The 18530-nt window shown below is 34.9% G+C and overlaps 1 protein-coding gene across 2 annotated transcripts in view; it reads left to right on the forward strand.

The window, feature by feature from the left end:
* Positions 1-18530, forward strand: part of FTO (FTO alpha-ketoglutarate dependent dioxygenase) — a 435871-nt gene that overhangs the window by 237412 nt on the left and 179929 nt on the right. For both annotated transcript variants that reach the window (XM_051979857.1, XM_051979858.1), the window contains exon 8: positions 17334-17458. In XM_051979857.1, coding sequence (XP_051835817.1) covers positions 17334-17458 — 125 coding nt within the window. The remainder of the gene's footprint in view (positions 1-17333; positions 17459-18530) is intronic.

Here is an 18530-nt window from a genome sequence, read left to right on the forward strand (position 1 = left end):
AGATTTTTTAGTAATGAGATCAGCTCTTCTCAAATCAAAATAAAAGTTTTGTTACTTTTTGTTTATTTTAAGTCTCTTAAAAACAAAGGTAAAAATCTAAACAGGACTTAATTGTTAAAAAGCAGATTGTTTCTTTCTCCAACTTAAAAAAATGATTATAAATTGATACTTTTCTTTCATGAGTCCACAAGTGAAGTTTAGAATTGAGAGTCTATTCTAATGGCCACTAAACATGGAATTTTATAATTTTTTTGAATATCACTTTAATTATTGTGTTTTAGGACCAGTTGCTCACATGTGTGAATGTATGTGTGTATTGCCAGTCAGTTCTTATGTGGCCATCAATCTGTTTCTGCATTTTTTGTACTGAAAGCTGATTAGATGTATTAAAATCATGTATCATGGACACATGATACGAAAGAGAGGGAGAGGGAGAGGGAGAAAGAGAGAGAGAGAGAGAGAGAGAGAGAGAGAGAGAGAAAGAAAGGAGGAGGAGGAGGAAGGGAGGGAGAGGGAAACTAAGATTTGTATCTCTGTACATATGTGTATATACACACACATACTATCATCTGCCAGCTTAGAAAGGGTGTTTTTAACCTTCAGAACACTTAGCATTCAGAAGCACGGTTCAGTGGAAAGATCACTGGATTTGGAGTTAGAAGTCAAATCCTGCCCCTACTTCTTATTAACAGTGTGACTTTGAGCGAGTTCCTTAGTCTCTCAGGTCCTAAATTTCTCAGTTGTACAATTGCGGGGGGGAGTAGGAAGAGATGTAGACTGGGTGACCTCTAAAGTCCTTTCCACCTCTAAATCTATGATTCAATGAACTATACCTTAGATGTTAGTGTTTACATCTGTTCCTTTCAAATCCATGTCTGTATTTACACACATATATGTTCACACATGCTGCTCATGCAGATGTACATGTATGTGCACATTTGTATATACACATTTATACATATGTTTTACATGTATATTATACATATGCATTTATATTGTATAGATACATATCAAGAAAGGGTGAGGGGAAAACTCTAAAGTAATGCCATTTTAAACCTAAACCTAGGAAGTTGTACAAATAGGAAGGATGTACAAATAGGAGATTTCTGGCTTTCACCCAAGTTTAAAAACAAAACAAAAATGACAATAATTTGTTAATTTGCTGAATAAATTACGATTCGTGAAAGTTCTTTGAAAACTATATTGTGGCATTACAAATGTTAAGTATCATTAATTATTATATATTCTATTTTGATTTCATCCACTATCATAACTAAAGTTTTGATTGTTTTTTTAAAATTTATATAGTAAAAGAGAATAACTAAAAGTAAGTGGTATTAGTTTTGAAAAGGTAAAGCCAGTGGTGTTTATTTAAGTAAATCATACTGAGCAAAAAGCACTGCGTGGGTTAAGGAAGTTGAAGGCAGAAAAAGTATAGCACCAAATTCACTTTTCTCCCAGATTGTTGTTTTACTTAGAGTTTTGATAGTTGTGATTTCAACTAAAGGAGATATATTTCTACAAAACTGCATATAGTTTTGGCATAGCAGATAGAGCAATAGAAGAAGGTAGGTGTTCCAGGCACTGTACCTAATCTAGTCTGACTTTAGGCAATCATTCAATCTCTCTTTAAGTTTTCTCACCTGAAAAATGAAGGATTTGGATTATGTGATCTATATGGTCCCTTTCAGAGCTATTTTTCAATTTTAAGGAAGTATTATTCAATGTACAGTACAAAATCAGTGCTTAATAAAAGTGCTATGCTAATTCCCAAGAAGGACAAGACAGAACAATTCTTGTTTCCAAGCATCATACTGAGTGGATGCAGCAGGCCTACAGATAAGTGAATAGAAGGTAATTTGAAATGGGAAATAATATTAATAATTTTGGGGTCAAAGGAAGACTTCCTAGAAGGCCAACCTGAACTGAGCCTTAAAGATAAAGCAAAAATAAGGTGAAAAGTGCTGATAAGTCATGGGAACTTTGCATGTTTACAAACACAGAAGATGGAATGGAGTTTGAGGAACTGGATTAGATTGCTTAAAGGATCACTAAAAAAATTTGCTAAAAAATTTGCAACCAGATTGTTGATGCTCTCAACTCGACTGTACCTTGAGAAAAAAACAAAACAAAACAAAACCATGTACTTTCCATCACTGGACCTCTGCTAAAACCCTTTTTAGTTTGGAAGACTCATTAGTATTTGTTCTGTTTAAGAATCTAGATCATCACCTTGCCTTGATGAAGCATCCTGAGGGGGACTCTGATAATAGCTTCACAAAGGTGTCAAAATGTATTTTAGAACTACATTTTGAGCACTTTTTCAGGGCAACTAGAAAACACTATATATATAGCACCTGGGTTGGATTTAGGAAGATTCATCTTCCTAAGTTCAAAACTGTTATTAGGGACCTTAGGCAAGCCAATTAACCTTGTTTAACTTAGTTTCCTATCTGTAAAAAGAGCTGGGAAAGTAAACTGTGAACCCCTTTAGTATCTTTCTCAAGAAAACTCCAGTGAAGCCTGGACATAACTGAAAATGACTAGAAGTTCCTACTTTATCTTGAAGCAGTTTAGAAGCATTTGGAGGTGTTTTTTTTTTTTTTTTTATTCAGGGCAGTTATATCATTGTACCATATGAATATTACTTTGGCTGAATGGAGGATGGATTAATAAAGTGAGAAGACTGGATATGGGGAAAACAATTAGTCTTGTGCAGTTGTGGAGTATTGAACGTCTGCAGTTCTTCTTTGGAAAAGCACTAGATTCTATCAGGGTGCAAAGCTAATTCTTAATAAATAAGAGTTGTAATAGCTCACATTGATATTTGAAAGTTTTCAAAACACTTTATATATGCTAATTTTCATTGAAGCTTTACATTAGCCTTGTGAACCAAATGCTTCCATTTTTGCTGCCCACATCTTATAAGTAGAGAAATTCAGCCCCAGAGCGATTTGTTATCTTACCTATGATCATATAACTGGCAAGTATTAAGATAGGATGGCAAGTATTAAGATAGGATTTAAATGAATCTCTTGATTCTATCACTAAAACTTTTTCACTATACTTCACTACTTCTTTCAAAAAGATACTTCTTTTCAAAAAGATTTTAGTTCTCTACAGAGTGATTGGACAGCATGGCTGGCTGGGTGAATGTTGAAACATATCCATAAGGTAAACAATAAAATAGATGGGGAAAAAAACATGTATTCTAGAGAAGAGATTTTTTTTTAAACCAAAATAAATACATTGTGGATTAATTATGTCAAAGTCTTTATGGAACTGTATAAATCATACTAGCTGACTTTTGAGTTTTCTTGAAACTCTTAAGATTTACTGAAGTGTTTTTTTTTCCAACTTTAAGTGCTGAGAAAACAGGGCCCCTGGCATACATATTTGAATTGGAAGAGACATTAGAGATCACCTCTTTCTACTTTCTCATTTTCCATGATGCCTGACACAGTGCCTTGAACATAATAGACAATGAAGTAATATTGATGGATTGACATTGGACCCTGTATTCAATTAGCTGCCATAGAGCTAGACCCAGAATAAAAAGGTGCCTAACATCTCTCTGCATGGATCATCTGCCATCTTGATGATCTTTGCCTCACATGGCAAAAAGAGACACTGCTGATTCTCCTCTGCTATAACAAACATCTAGAAACAGATTTTTGAACTATATCTTAGCATATCTTTTAACTCTCCCATTTCTGGGATGTGCGTGTGCATGTGTGTGTGTGTGTCTGTGTGTGTGTGTGTGTCTTACATACATTGGCTCAGATGCAGTGGTTCAGGCTTATTAGTTTGGTCTCTTAATTAAATGTGGGGGAAATGGGAAGGTGTAGAAGTCATGTCTGAATGAGGGGCATCTGATGCTGGCAACCTTTCTCTGGAGTCAGGATTGGCTCAATGTGAAGAGGAGATGGCTTCCAGGGTAGGTTCTCTGGGGGATACGCTACTTACAAAGGGCAGCCCTGATTATACTGATGAGGTGTCACCAAGATGGTGAAGAGCAGTTTCTGTGTCTGTGGTAGGAGTGGGGTCTCTGCTCTGTGTCCCCTCAACCACAATTCCCAAGCAATAGTAAATTATTACTAGGGCTTTGGCTGGCCTTAACTGCAACTCGTGTTGAGATGCAACCAAAAAAGAACATTGGTTGGGGGAAAGAGAGGTCCATACAAAGGAGTGAATTATAACAAAGAGCCCTTTTTCTGCTTCAGTTCTTGTGCAGAAAACATATGTTCAGCGATGCAGGCAGCAGTTGGGTTAAAGACACACTGTAGGGCTGCAGACAAAAGGCCTGCTCTCTCCCCGCATTCACAATGTTTCCAAACATATTCACTTGTCTCACTTGTTAGGGACTGAGCTGTCAGCTGGATCCTCTTGCAAGTGTGATTTCTTTTTCCCCCTGCTTCCTTTCAAAGACGTTTCCCCCCCTTTCTTTCCCCCCCAAATGTTTTACACTTCATATAATCCAGTGTGTATGGCAGACCCACTTCATTCTTTGTGTTATTGATGTTTGGGTGACGGAGGGAGCTGTTCTGAGGGAGAATCTGGCAAAAGGGTAACCTTTCACTCACCCGAAGATCTGAAGGTGCTAAGCCACTTTTATTCCAAACATCTTGAGTGGCTCAATCATTTAATGCTTGGTGTAGCTAGCTGGCTCTGCTTTACCCTTAGAGCCTAACTAAAGATAGCAAAATGTTCTCAGAAATGCTGACTGTTTCATGCCCATTTTTTAGGCATTGGAGAATTTTATAGGTGGGAGCCATTGCCTTTTAAAAAAATATAGAGATTTAGGTAAAAAGATAATGACAAAGCAATTGAATATCCATTGTAGGGAAAAAAAACACACAAACAACTATAATATTTATTATGCAGAATGTGTACATGTATATTTGTATATATGTATGTTGTACATATATGTATATGTACATAGAGATCTGTGTATGTATATGTGTAGTATATGAAATCATAGAATCTACTTTTAACTCTTCCTTGGAAGATAGTTTATAGAATAGTGGTGTGTTTTAAAACCATTTGCTTTCTTTGCTAAGGGTTATGTGTGAATAATGCCCCTATATTTACAGGAATGGAATTTTCTGATATTGCAGTCTCATTTGTCTGGTAGGGTGATAAATAAAGGGCCAACACATTTTTTGGCTAAAAGTACTAATCTTTTCTCTGCCTAAAATTTGATCTGTGTCCTTAGATAGTTCAATCTACAAATGGGTTGAATACTATGAATCTATCTCAGAGGATAGACACTAAGTCACAAGTGCTTTATAAATCTAAATTTATATAGAAAAGGTCCTTTTTAAAGAGTTTTCTAATCCAGAAATTGTCTTGAAACTTCAGCTCATGTAGTATTGTTTGATTTTTAAAATATAGTATAGGCTTTTAAAATGCTCTTGTCTCTTTGACCTTAACATGCTAACAAGTGTATACACACACACACACACACACACACACACAGAGTACATTTCAGAATCTTATTCATTTATATTTCTCAGATTAGAAATTGGGGATGTTTTCCTAGGAATAAAAGGAAGTTCCCTTTGGCTTGCAATGGAGAACGTACTATCCTTCTAGTGAATATTGAGGCTAAGAGGTTTCCCTATATATGGTTTCTTTGGGTGTGAAGATAATTTGGACATCTAGAAAATCCATAGACAAAAACTCATATAAATGTTTTCTAATAGAAGGTGCCAAGAATAGCATTCCTGCCAGGATGTTTCAGAACTGCCAAAGGGACTGTGCTGAAGGGATTAAACTTTTTAGCACTGTCATTTGAAAATCCTTGAAAGGAAAGCACTATGGAAATATTCTGCTCTTCTCTTCCCCGCCACCCCCCCCACCACCCCCAACTAAAAGTAACTGTCTGAAAAGATTTTACTAGTGGATAAAGCTAATCGACTGCCGCACAGGACACTGACATTGCATCTGAGTGTGAACTTCCCTCCTTTGCCCGGCATGCAGTGTCACTCGCAAAGAGTAAAACAACTAGAAAATAAATTGATATTCATTTACAAATTGAGTTGGATTTTACTAAATGAGGAGATGAAGAATCAAGGAGAATAACTGGTTTTCTGAAGTTTTTTCCCCCTGCATATAGTTTCTTTCAAAGAGGTTAATGTTTGAGATGCTAGAGTGATTCCTCTCTCCTTGAAAAAAAATAATTATGCCATTCCAGTGTCCTACGAGTCAGCCTTGATTATACAAACTATACAGAGATAGTTGAGTAAGAGTAGAGTATCTATTAGGCCCTCTATGGCAAGAAACTTGGAAATGGCAGGAGAGAAAAAACAATGATTTTGTAAACTCTACAAAGGTCAGAAAAAGGCTTTCAGTAAGTATGCAGAGGCTAGAAATCAAATCCCATTTCCTATCATAAGAAACCAGTTGTTTTAGCAGCAGTGGTTAATGTACTGTATGTGAAAGATTTAAGACTAGTTGGAAAGCTTTGCTTCTGTTTTATTAGGCTGCTATTGAAAAGCCAACAGCATAACTTCAACTAGGTGCTTTGAGATTTCTTAATGGGCTGTCAAGGGCAAGACACCAGGTCTGTGCTATACTAGCTCTTTCCTGTACATTAAAACAACAGGGGCCAAATGATCACATACAGAAGTATGAATTACTTGATGCTTTCTCTGTTCCATATGGTCAGCCATGTCTTTGGCAATTAATCATGTACAAAATCAGTTGAGTGCTCTCCGAAGCATTGAAGTCAACATTTAGTTGTACCTGTGCCAGTGGGGGCAGTGGGGTTGCAGGCGTAAAATAGCAGGATGAGGAGCTGCTGGCGCCAATGCTAGAGCAGCTGGCTTCTATAAACAACACTTTTTTCCTCTCCACCTTTTTTTTTTTTGTATTTGCTTTCCCTGACAAACACAAGCCATTTTTTATCCCCAAATCCAAAGTACAAAAGTTGTCAATTGGAATGCAGATGTCTAGCCTTGTTCCCTGTGACAGCGGACGCAGGCTATGAGGTTAAATGCCTGCAAGTGGTCAGGCCGTGGGGACCATCTTTTCCAGGCTGGGTATTCATACGTTTCCCCACAAGGCTTTACCAGTGATCTAGATATGGCCAGCTTAAGCCACTACAACCAGAAAGGTTACTATGATACAAATAAATGAATGGAATTCTAGGATATTACAAATCAAATACTGAGATGAACTTCTTTGAAAAGAACAGCACAATGTTTTGTTAAGGCTACTTTAGGCATATGTTTAAAATCTTGTGAGTTAACTAGAATAACATTTGCCTTGACTCACCAGTTACTTCTCCTGACTAAGTGACAGAGAATGCTAGGAACCCAGAATTTATTTTGCTGACGTCAAGAACTAAAAGGCAAATTGTCTTTCTGCCTGCTGAGTTCTTTCCCTTGAGAAATTAATAATATGGGTCTTCAAGTTGAATTGTACCAAGTGCCCCTCTTGTTGGGAATAAAAGACTTGTTTGTGGACTTCTGAATTTTATTGTCTTTGTATCTTAGTTTTACTACAATAAGCTTATCTCCCACTTTACTTCTTGCGTTAGGAGGAAGGAGATAGGTAATGAATTATGAAGACAACTTTTTAAACTAATCCAGTATATGCAATATCCAATGGTTATTTGGTGTTATCTCTCAGAGGAGGTCATCTAGGATGTTTCCTCCAATTTAGGAAATGGAAGAAAGAAAGTTTCAATATTGGGTAAACGATAGCACCCCTCCCCCCCAAAATCTCCTACTCACAGGAAGGGGAGATAAGGCAGGCAGAGGGGCTAAGAGAAATGTTTATTTATTCTTTTGACCTGAGAATTTAAGCATGGTTGAAATCTGAGGTGATGCTCATCCAGTCCATTTTAGGAAATGTTAAGACATCACTCAGCATTGACTACAGAGGCCCCACAAGACAATAATCTTTCACTAACTATCATTAAATGAAGGAAGACCTAAGGTCGACCTTTCTTTGATGGAACTCTAGCTATAATAGTAGGTTTTGTGCTTTTCTTTAGGGGGAAAAAGTGCGTCTGCCCTTTTAAAGAGGGGTGGTACATGTTGGGTTTCTGACAGACCTATGCAGTGTTGATGTGAGGAAATAGCTTTCCTAGCTGATAACATCTTAAACTGAGTTTCTTCACAAGTTGAACCTTTAGCCCTTGTTATCAGTTGGAGCGTATCTTTGTAATTTGTGTGTGTAGAGGGGAAATAGACTCCTAAAACGAGGCAGACACATATAAGAAGTGATAGAAATGGCACATTTTCTTCCCTGCAACAAGGGCATTACTTTTTTTTTTTTTGGTCCCCCTGGGATGTTGAAGTTTATGCCCTTGTACCTTAGAAGGACATTAGCTAGACTTTTGCTGAGGAAGCAGGAATAACAAACAGACTTTTAGACTACCATCTTGCTTCTATGGCTCTTGGGGAGATAAGTGATAAATTGGTAAGAGAAGTATGTTTCTGTGGATGTGCCCAAGAAGTCGCATCAAGGAACATTTTTTTTAAAAACAGTTAAATGAAAATTATTATTAATGCACAGCATATTTCCAGATTTTACTCTAAAATGAGCATATTCAACTTCTAGACTGTTTGCCTTGAAAATCTTTCACAGAATATCCTCAGTCCAGATTGTGTGTGAGTGCTGATACTCTAAAATAAAGAGATATTTTCAATCAGCTGTAGTATACATGGTGTTTCACATTGTTGATACTTGATGTTTGTTGTTTAAATGACTGAATAACAGGTGTTATATCAAGGGAGAAATAGTTGAAGTGATTCATTTTAAATTGATAGATGAGAGGTTACAGATTCATGGCTGAGTGATCGTCTCTCTCTTAGAAAGCCCAGGTTATTGAGGCAGAAGAAACTAAGGCTTTCTGAAAGTTCTTAAGGCACACATAATTTCCCTTCCTCTTTCTTGGTTAACCAGACCTTAAACAAATCTTTAATCTATTGAGTAGAGAAAGTAAAATCTTCCAATTGGTAATTTTTGAAATTTATTGGGATCATAAAGTAATGAGTCTTTGAATACAAAGTGTCTTTTTAAAATGTTTGCTAGACTTTGTGATATAATAGAATATAAAACCTCCTTGAGAGTAGGGCTTCATTCTTTGTATGTCTGTGCTTTGTACCTGGGGCCCTAGGTGGTGTAGTGGATAGGACACTGGAGGATTTCCTGGAGTCAGGAAGGTCTGAGTTCAAATTCTACCTTATTCACCTATTAGTAGTGTGATCCTAGTCACATCACTTAATTTCTGTTTGTTTCAGTTTCTCATCTGTAAAATGGGGATACACTAGAGAAGTAAATGGCAAATCATTCTAGTATCTTTGCCGAGAAAACTCCATGGAAAAAAAGCCATGAGGTTACAAAAAATCAGATATTACCAAATAGCAACAACAGCTACCATCTAGCACCTGATCCAGTCTTTGGCACTTAAATGTCTGATTGAACACTGAACATGGAATTAAAAGACCTTTATTCCAACTCTGACTTTGTTCCTTATTAGTTGTATGACCTTATACAGAGACATCTAACTAGTAAGGATATTATCCTTCATTTCATTTTTAAAGCTTTTTGTAACCTGCCACCTTCCTATTTTTCAATCTTATTACATTTTATTCTCCTCCACATACTCTGTGATTTAGGAATGGTGGCTTCCCTGCTGTTCCTTGTATACTTAACCTCTCTAGGCCTCAGTAAATGAGTAGGTTCCACAGAAACTCAGTAGGAGCTCAATGTTTTTTTGTTCCTCTTAGGTCTGCCCTTTTGTTAATTTTCCTATTATTGTCTTGGGCACATCATCCTCCTCATCCAGGCTAACAACCTAGTTGTCATCCTCAATTCCTCATTTTCCCATCTTCCTCCCCTGCCTCATCCTTTTTCCTATCAGTTACCAAGTTCCATTTATTCTACCATTATCAAATCTTTTATGTCTTCTTTTGTCCTCTGACACTGCTCCCACCTTCGTACAAGCCCTGCTCACCTCATGCCTGAAACATTGAAATGGCCTCCTGGTTTGGTTTTCCTCCCCACTCCAAATAATCCTCCCCTCCCCTATCAGAACTGATCTTCCTAAAGTGCATGTCTGACCACCCCACATACTGCCTCCAGTTTAATAAATTGCATTAACTCCCCATTACCTCCAAAATCAAATATAAAATCCTCGTTTGACTTTCAAAGCCCTTCATTACTCAGCCCTTTTTTTTTTTTTAAACACTCTATTATAATTCGGAGATACCAACATTCCTATCATTTGTCATGAAAGACACTCCATCTCCCAACTTTGGAAATTCTCACTGACTGTCCTCCATATCTGGAATTCTCTCCCTCTTCTTCATCTCAGTATTTGGCCTTCACTGGTTTCCTTCAAATTTCAGGTAAAAATCTTACTTTCTGTATACAAGAAGCCTTTTGCTATCCTCATTAATTCTAGTGTGTGTCTTCTATACTCATCTCAAAATTATCTGTATAACTTTTATTTTTGTAAGTTAATTTTTTTATTCCTACAAAAAGTTTGCATTTTAACATGTTTTCTTGGATACAATTCCTTAATTTTTCCTCCCCAATTTTAAAAATATTTTTATTTAAAATTTTGAGTTCTAAATTCTATCCCTCTACCAATTTGAGACAGTAAAGAATCAGATATTGTACATGTGTAATTATGTAAAACATTTTCATATTAGTCATTTTGTACAAGAAAATTCAAATAAAAGAAAAAATGAAAGTAGGAAAGTGAAAAATAGAATGTTTCAGTCTTATTTCAGTGAATATTAGTTCCTTCTCTGGAGGTGGATAGTATGCTTCATCATTACTCCTTTAGGATTGTGTGATATCATTGTATTGCTGAGAATGGCTAAATCATTCATGATTCTTTATTGAATAGTATTATGTATAATTCACTCCTGATTCTGTTTATTTCATTGTGCATCAGTTCATGTAAATCTTTCCAGGTTTTTCTGAAATCATCCTGCTTTTGAGTAAATGTCATTTCTTATAGCACAATAATACCGCATTACAATCATTTACTATAGCTTGTTTAGCCATTCCTCAATTGATGGCCATTCCTTTGATTTCCCATTTATTTTTGTACAAATAGGTCCTTTTCCATTTTTTTCCTGTTTTTTTGATATCTTTGGGATATAGACCTAGTAATGGTTTTGCTATTTTATAGCCTTTTGGACATAGTTGCAAATTGTTCTCCAAAACGGTTGGATCAGTTTACAAACTCTAGCAACAGTACATTAGTGTTCCAGTTTTCTCACATCTCCTCTAATATCTAACATTTTCCATTTTTGTCCTGTGAGCCACTCTGATAGATGTGAGATGGTAACTGAAAGTTATTTTAATTTGCATTTCTAGTGATTTAGAGCATGTTTTCATATGACTATAGATAGCTTTGATTTTCTTTGCCTGAAAATTGCCTGTTCATATCCTTTGACCATTTATCAACTGTGGAATTACTTGTATTTTTATAAATTTGATTCAAGTCTCTCTATATTTGAAAAATGAGGCTTTTATCAATGATAATTATTACAAATTCTTCCCCCAGTTTTCTGCTTTTCTTATAAATTTGGTTGCATTGATTTTGTTTGTGTAAGAACTTTTCAATTTAATTTAATCAAAATTATCTATTTTACATTTTGTAATGTTCTCTTTATCTTCTTTGGTCCTGGGTTCTTCCCTTATTCATAAATCAGACAGATAAAAATTTCTGTGTTCTTTTGGTTTGCTTATTGTATCACCCTGTTATGTATAAATCACGTATCTCATCTTGGTACATAGTGTGAGGTGCTGGTATAATATATCTAGTGTCTGCCATACTATTTTTCAGTTCTCCCAGAAGTTTTTGTCAAATAATGAGTTTATTATTACAAAAGTTTGGATCTTTGGTTTATCATATGATAGATTACTATAGTTATTTACTATCATGTAATTTGTATTATATATCTTTTTTATTTAGTTGCTTGCATGTATGTTATCTTTACCATTCATTTTTGAGTTCCTTGAGAACAGAGATCTTTTAGTTTTTTTTAAATATCCCCAGCTCTTAGCAAAGTTCCCAACATATAATAGGATCTTACTAAATATTTGTTGACTTGAATTATGGCACAATAGAATTTTAGACCTGGAAAAACTAGACATCATCTCATTTAATCCTTTCATTTTATTGATGAGGAAATTGAGACCCAGAGAAGAAAAGGAACTATATTAGCATTCTACAGGTAATAATTGGTAGTAAGTTATTTTGGAATTGTTCTTTATAACCAAATTATCAGCCACACAAGAAAATTGGTATCATTTTCTGAATTCAAAATTGGTATTCTGACTCCAAAGAGAATTCTTTCTTCAGCCATACTCCCATCAGTTCTGTCATTCCAATGTTCAGTTCTGATTAAAGATCTCAGTTTAGATTAGAAAGAACATTGATTAGAATTAGAGAGCAAAAGGAATGGTGAATGGCTTTGAACCTATGTCATTTGACAAATGGTTGAAAGAATTGGGCATATTTAGCCTGGGGAAGAAAAAAATTTCAAGTAAAGACAGTAGTTGTCTCAAGTATTTGAAAGGCTTTCATGTAAAAGATTATATTTGTTCTGTTTGGTCTTAGAAGAATCAGGAATAATGGGTGGAATATACAAAAACTTCACTATAATTAGAAGTATCCCAAAATGGAATTAAATGCCTCAAGAGATAGTAAGTCCACCCTCTTTAGAAGTCTGAAGGCAGAAACTGGAGGATAGATTTGTCTGTAGGTTCTGGTTGGTGTAACTGGGTAATTCCCAAAGTCCTTTGCAACTCTGAAATTCAGTGATTCTCTTAAAATGTATAAATTTATACACCCAAAAAGTGTTGTAATATATATTATCTTTGGAGTTAGATCTTATCTCGATAATACTGTCATTGTCAAAAATACCTTTGGAATTCTAAAATTTATTTTGGAATTGCTTTTTATAGCCTATTTATGAGCCACACAAGGAAATTCATATCATTCATGCTTTATAATCAAAACAGCTTTTGTGTAATTAAAAATATTTTGGCTTGATCACCTGTTTTTACTAGTTTTTTAATTGGAATCTTGATTACTTTTCTCTTGATTCCAAAAATCAAAACCATTGTCAAGTATTTTATATCATTGAAGATTTTTTAAATAATATATGCTTCAGGCCCTTTATGCATCTGGATAGTGTCTAGTATATAATTTTTCTGATGGAATCATAGTTTTTACATGGTATATCACTCACAGTTCTCTAAATGAACTGAGACATTTAAAAGTTGCTTGTGCTCCAAGTTCTTGATGATATACAGGTTGAGGTATTTGAGTTTTTAAATTTTTCTTTTGAAGAATAGAATACTTAGTGACATTCCTGTTGAATTGTCACAGATCCAGAGTCAAGGAGATTAATTTAGTTTGAATGAAACTGAAGGAGAGAATGTTATTGGTTCCAACCTGCTCTTTGTGGATTGTGGCTTGAGGCTTGTCAGTATTTCCATGCTCCCCTAGGTTTTGAACTCAGTCAGAAAGAGTTACTATGGTATGAAACTTAACCTACAAATTATTTCTCTCAGCAACGCTGTATACTTTCCCCAAGTTTTGAGACAAGGCTATGTTTCAGGCTCTGGAAGGAGTGAGGATATGTTGATATTTTCAGATTTATGATTTTCTTGAGACAGCCCTGTCATCCATGCTGCTGCTCATGGGTAAATGGTCTATTAATCTTTCGTAGGTGAAGTCAAGTTTGGAGGAGATGACACTCTTAAGAAGAGGAAAATAGCATCATTAATTGCCTTTGGAAAACATATTGTTTTGGCAACTCAAAGTCTGCTTTGGTGTCTCTAGTTCATTTCATCCTAAATTTAAAAAGAGTATGGGTGCTGACTTCAACTTAGATATTATATTTTAGGATCTATAGGGTCGTTCCCAACTCACCTTTCTTTTGTTGTTGTTGTTAATGTTTTCTCATTGCAACCATGGCTGTTTTCTTCATTCTATGAACTCTCCCCCGCCTCTCATTTTTATATTGGATGCATTGAGTTGGATGTAACTTTCAATATATTCTAGGTATGGCCTTGAAAAGTTGTAGATAACTGAAAATTTTAGAATGTGAATAATTGTGTAACTAGACTAAGGAAATCAGGCATTTACAAAACCCTAAAGCTAATTCATTTATAAAGAAAAGACCCTTTATTATTTGAATAATCCCTTACCCTTAGTTGGTTTTGGGAATTGATATGGTTTTGATTCTTTAATATACCAGAATTTCTTAAAGTAAAAGCACACATGAATATCTTTTTTCTTCTGGAGTACTTCTTTTTCATTTCTCTTCTTATAGCTATCCATTTATTTTTTCTGAGTCTCAGAAAAACAAAACAAAACCCTGTTTCCAAGGTTTCCCTGAAACAAAGGAGAGGTGGCTTCTAAATAATGTGAAGAACAAAGAATGTTTTCTAGATGCTGGGAATGAGTCTGTTTTCTTTTACTGTTTGTAGGTCACTGTCTATAATAATTTGTAGACTTTTAATGCAGTCATGCCAGTTGGGATGGAACAACAGGGCCGAGAATCTAAAAACAACAAGGCTGTGATTGGCTAGGACATATAATAAAAATTATAAAGATAATAGGAGCACAATTCATGTAGTCAAGCATGTCATTCTTATGTAGGAAAGTGTAGGAAGAAAGTCTATGAATATGGGGAGCTGGTAGATTGGGAAAAGATCTTTTGAAAAGTGTTCATGACTTTTGCAATATCAAGATGAAAAGATTATGAAGTAAAATTTCCTAATAACACAGGTAAAATGAACTGATGCTGAGTGAAATAAGCAGGACCAGGAGATCATCATATACTTCAACAACAATACTATATGATGATCAATTCTGATGGACGTGGCCATCTTCAACAAGGAGATGAACCAAATCAGTTCCAATAAGCAGTAATGAACGGAACCAGCTACACCCAGGGAAAGAACTCTGGGAGATGACTATGAACCACTATATAGAATTCCCAATCCCTCTATTTTTGTCTGCCTGCATTTTTTATTTCCTTCACAGGCTAATTGTACAACATTTCGAAGTCTGACTCTTTTTACACAATAAAATAGTTGTTTGGACATGTATACATATATTGTATTTAACTTATACTTTAACATATTTAACATGTATTGGTCAACCTGCCATCTGGGGGAAGGGGTGGGGAGAAAGAGGGAAAAAGTTGGAACAAAAGGATTTGCAACTGTCAATGCTGAAAAATTACCTATGCATATATCTTGTAAATAAAAAGCTATAATAATAAAAAAGAAAAAAGTTTCAGGTGAGCTCTAAAAAGAAAAGAAAAGAAAAGAAATTTATAGAGATATCTTAGGTAGATCTGTACACCAGTGGAATATATACTTCCTCTTTTTAACATGTGAAACTGTTCATAAAACATTAGTTTTAGAAGCAAATAAAAAAAAAATAACACAGGTAAATCTAAACTTTTTTCCCCTGAAAAGTAGAATATATTTGCTAAAGAAATTTTCATTAATGTTAAAGGAATGAGTAATTTTTAAAAAATTATCTCATTCTAAAGAGAAATAATCTATCTTGTAGTAATATATTTATGTTCTTAATTACATTTGTGGGACCCTTCTAATATGTGTATTTGAATCTGTTTCAACATTTTTGGTTTTGGGTAAAAAATAATATGTACTTTCTAACGGGAAGGAAAGGCTAAATAACCCTTTGTTATCCCTTACAGTTCTCATGTTAGGTATACATGAGTTAAGTTATACATAGCCAAGGAAACAGGCTTTTGTTTGTTTGAATACTCTTTGAAACTGGGCCTCATTGGAATTAGACATGCTTTAGATACTTGTTGGTGTCAGCCTTTGAGCAGTGGGATTGCTTGAAGAGGCCATGCAATTTGGTTCTGCAGCCGAGGCCTGAAAATCCTGCTGCCAACCAGTTAAAGTGTGTCCAACAGAGCCCTGATGGAAGCCCCCTTGTCATTGGAAGATGAGGCTATAAAGAGATTATGCAGATTGTAAAGAGATTATATAAAAACAGTTGGAAGGGCAAATTATGCTGGGATTTTCATTGTGAAAATATTTTTATGGGTATACATCAGGGAGAAAATTACAGAGTACTTAAGACACCAACATGGAGACTTTTTGTTTCTCTAACAGTTATTGTGTTAAGAATATTGCCAAAAGACATGGTTCAAATGTAGAATAATAACTTTCTGACCACCTTAAATTCTCTTCTTTAGTTTATATAAATTTTGATGCACATATTTTAAAAAGTATATGCTTGAAATAATTTAATGTTACTCAAATTTAAAGTTATATTTCTACAGTTTTCATATTATATTGTTGTTTATATATTTTTAGAGATCTTAACATACATATAAACCAAAAGCCTTTGCAGTTTTGTTGGAGTCAAGTGAAAATGATAATTAGATGAGTACTGAATTTTCTTTCTTGAAGAAAACTTCACTTACCCCTCACTAAAGTGAGGAGTATTTAGGTCTTGATTGTTTAAAGAGACTTTCCCATCTGATTTCCTACAACTAGGCAAAAGTTATAAATGTGAGTATGTATATGGTTAATTCTGAGCCTAATTTCTTTTGGTTGCTGTGATCATAGAATAAGCAATTCCCCACAAAACTGTTGGTCTCTTGTAGCTTTTTATCTCTGTTTAAAGATGTGTTTTAAACTTATTTTAAATATGGGTATAATTGTATATGCAGTGGATTTTCAAATCATGAAAATGTCAGTTTGGATATCATATAATCCTTGTGTTTTGTGCACATATTTATTTCTTAGCAAGAGCTTGGTTTGTCTCCCCTACTCCCCAACTAAGGAAAATGACGGAGGGAAGAAAAAAATTATTGGCATGGCTGAGAATAGAAATTAATGATTCAAAGAAGAGAGACAGCACAGAAAGCCACAGCTGGTAGCAGGAAGTAGAGAGAGAGAAAGTCAAAGACTTCTTTTTAAAAAAGGCAAAACAAACAACTCACAGAGAAGCATACGTGAAAATCATTTCTAATAATAGCTTATGCTCAGCAGCTCAAAGGGAAAAAAATAGGCATGTGTGTTGAGAAAATGAAAGGGAGAATGCACAATGTGTTACTTAAGGCAATGGAACTTTATAGGTTACCTTATATGCCATGTACATTGATTAAATACCAAATATATGGTGCCCATTTTTGACCATCATTTACTGTATTGATTTGTTAGCAGTGAAACTGTAATAAAAAAAAAAGCCATTGATTTACTGTCCTTATTTGCTTATGGGCTTTTTTATTAATTTTATGTTTTTCTTCCTCTTTTTCTTTCTTTCTTTCTTTTTTTTTTATCATTTTTCTTAGACAAATGCAGTGCTTTGTGAAATCAGAAAAGAGGGATTGCCTATGGAACAAAAGAATGAAATCATAACAGATTTACTTGCCTTGCTCACCACACGACAGGAGCTGCGAATGGAATGGTGTATGAGGTTAGACCTCTAATTAAATGCTTCTTTTTGTTTACTGAAGTCTACAAGCAGTATTAGCTGAGGAGCTTTCTTGTTGCTAGCTCAGTTTTTCTCATTTCTTCTCATAGGAGAACCTATGGGGGAAAAAAAGTACATTCAAGATGCTTTCTGGCGAAGCTTACTTTTTTACTTTTGGTATTGGTATTATTTAGTGTGGTTTGTGTTACTAGAGTGTTAGAGTGTGTGTGTGTGTGTGTGTGTGTGTGTTTGTGTGTGTGTGTGAAAGAGACAGAGAGAGAGAGAGAGAAAGAGAGAGAGAGAGAGAGAGAGAGAGAGAGAGAGAGAGAGAGAGAGAGAGAGAAAGAAAGAGAGAGACAGAGACAGAGACATAGAGAGAGAAATTTAACTCTTGGCTGATATTTAGTGCAGAGGTTTACATTTTAAGCATAATGTACTTGATGCTGAAAAATTAGTTTTACCAACATACTGAAAACTAATATGGAGAGAAGCCTGGGAAATACTTATATGAGTGAATGCTTACAACACTTGATGAAGGATGAATTGCTTGAAAAATTTTCCCCTGGTATATTTTTCCATTTCATCTGTGGGATATTAAATAAGTGCAAATTACCATCAAGTCATCTTATATTTTTTGCATATAAACTTTTTTTTTAATTTAAATTTTATTTAATAATAACTTTGTATTGACAGAATCCATGCCAGGATAATTTTTTTACAACATTATCCCTTGTACTCGCTTATGTTTCGTTTTTTCCCCTCCCTCCCTCCACCCCCCCCCAAGATGGCAAGCAGTCCTATATATGTTAAATATGTTGCAGTATATCCTAGATACAATACATATTTGCAGAACCGAACAGTTCTCCCGCTTTTGCATATAAACTTGACTGTGCTTCAGTAACTCTGATTTTTGTTGAGTCTTCCATACAAGTTTCTACACAGTCAATCTTCCTTCACGTCTGATAATGTATTTTAACATTAGTTTACTCATTGTACAATTTTAAGAATGAAAACACATACCTATTCCTCCAAATATTACATTTGTAATGTGGACTTTTTGTTACAACGAATTTTG

Source organism: Antechinus flavipes, chromosome 2 (genome assembly GCF_016432865.1).
Source record: "Antechinus flavipes isolate AdamAnt ecotype Samford, QLD, Australia chromosome 2, AdamAnt_v2, whole genome shotgun sequence".
NCBI lineage: Eukaryota > Metazoa > Chordata > Mammalia > Dasyuromorphia > Dasyuridae > Antechinus > Antechinus flavipes.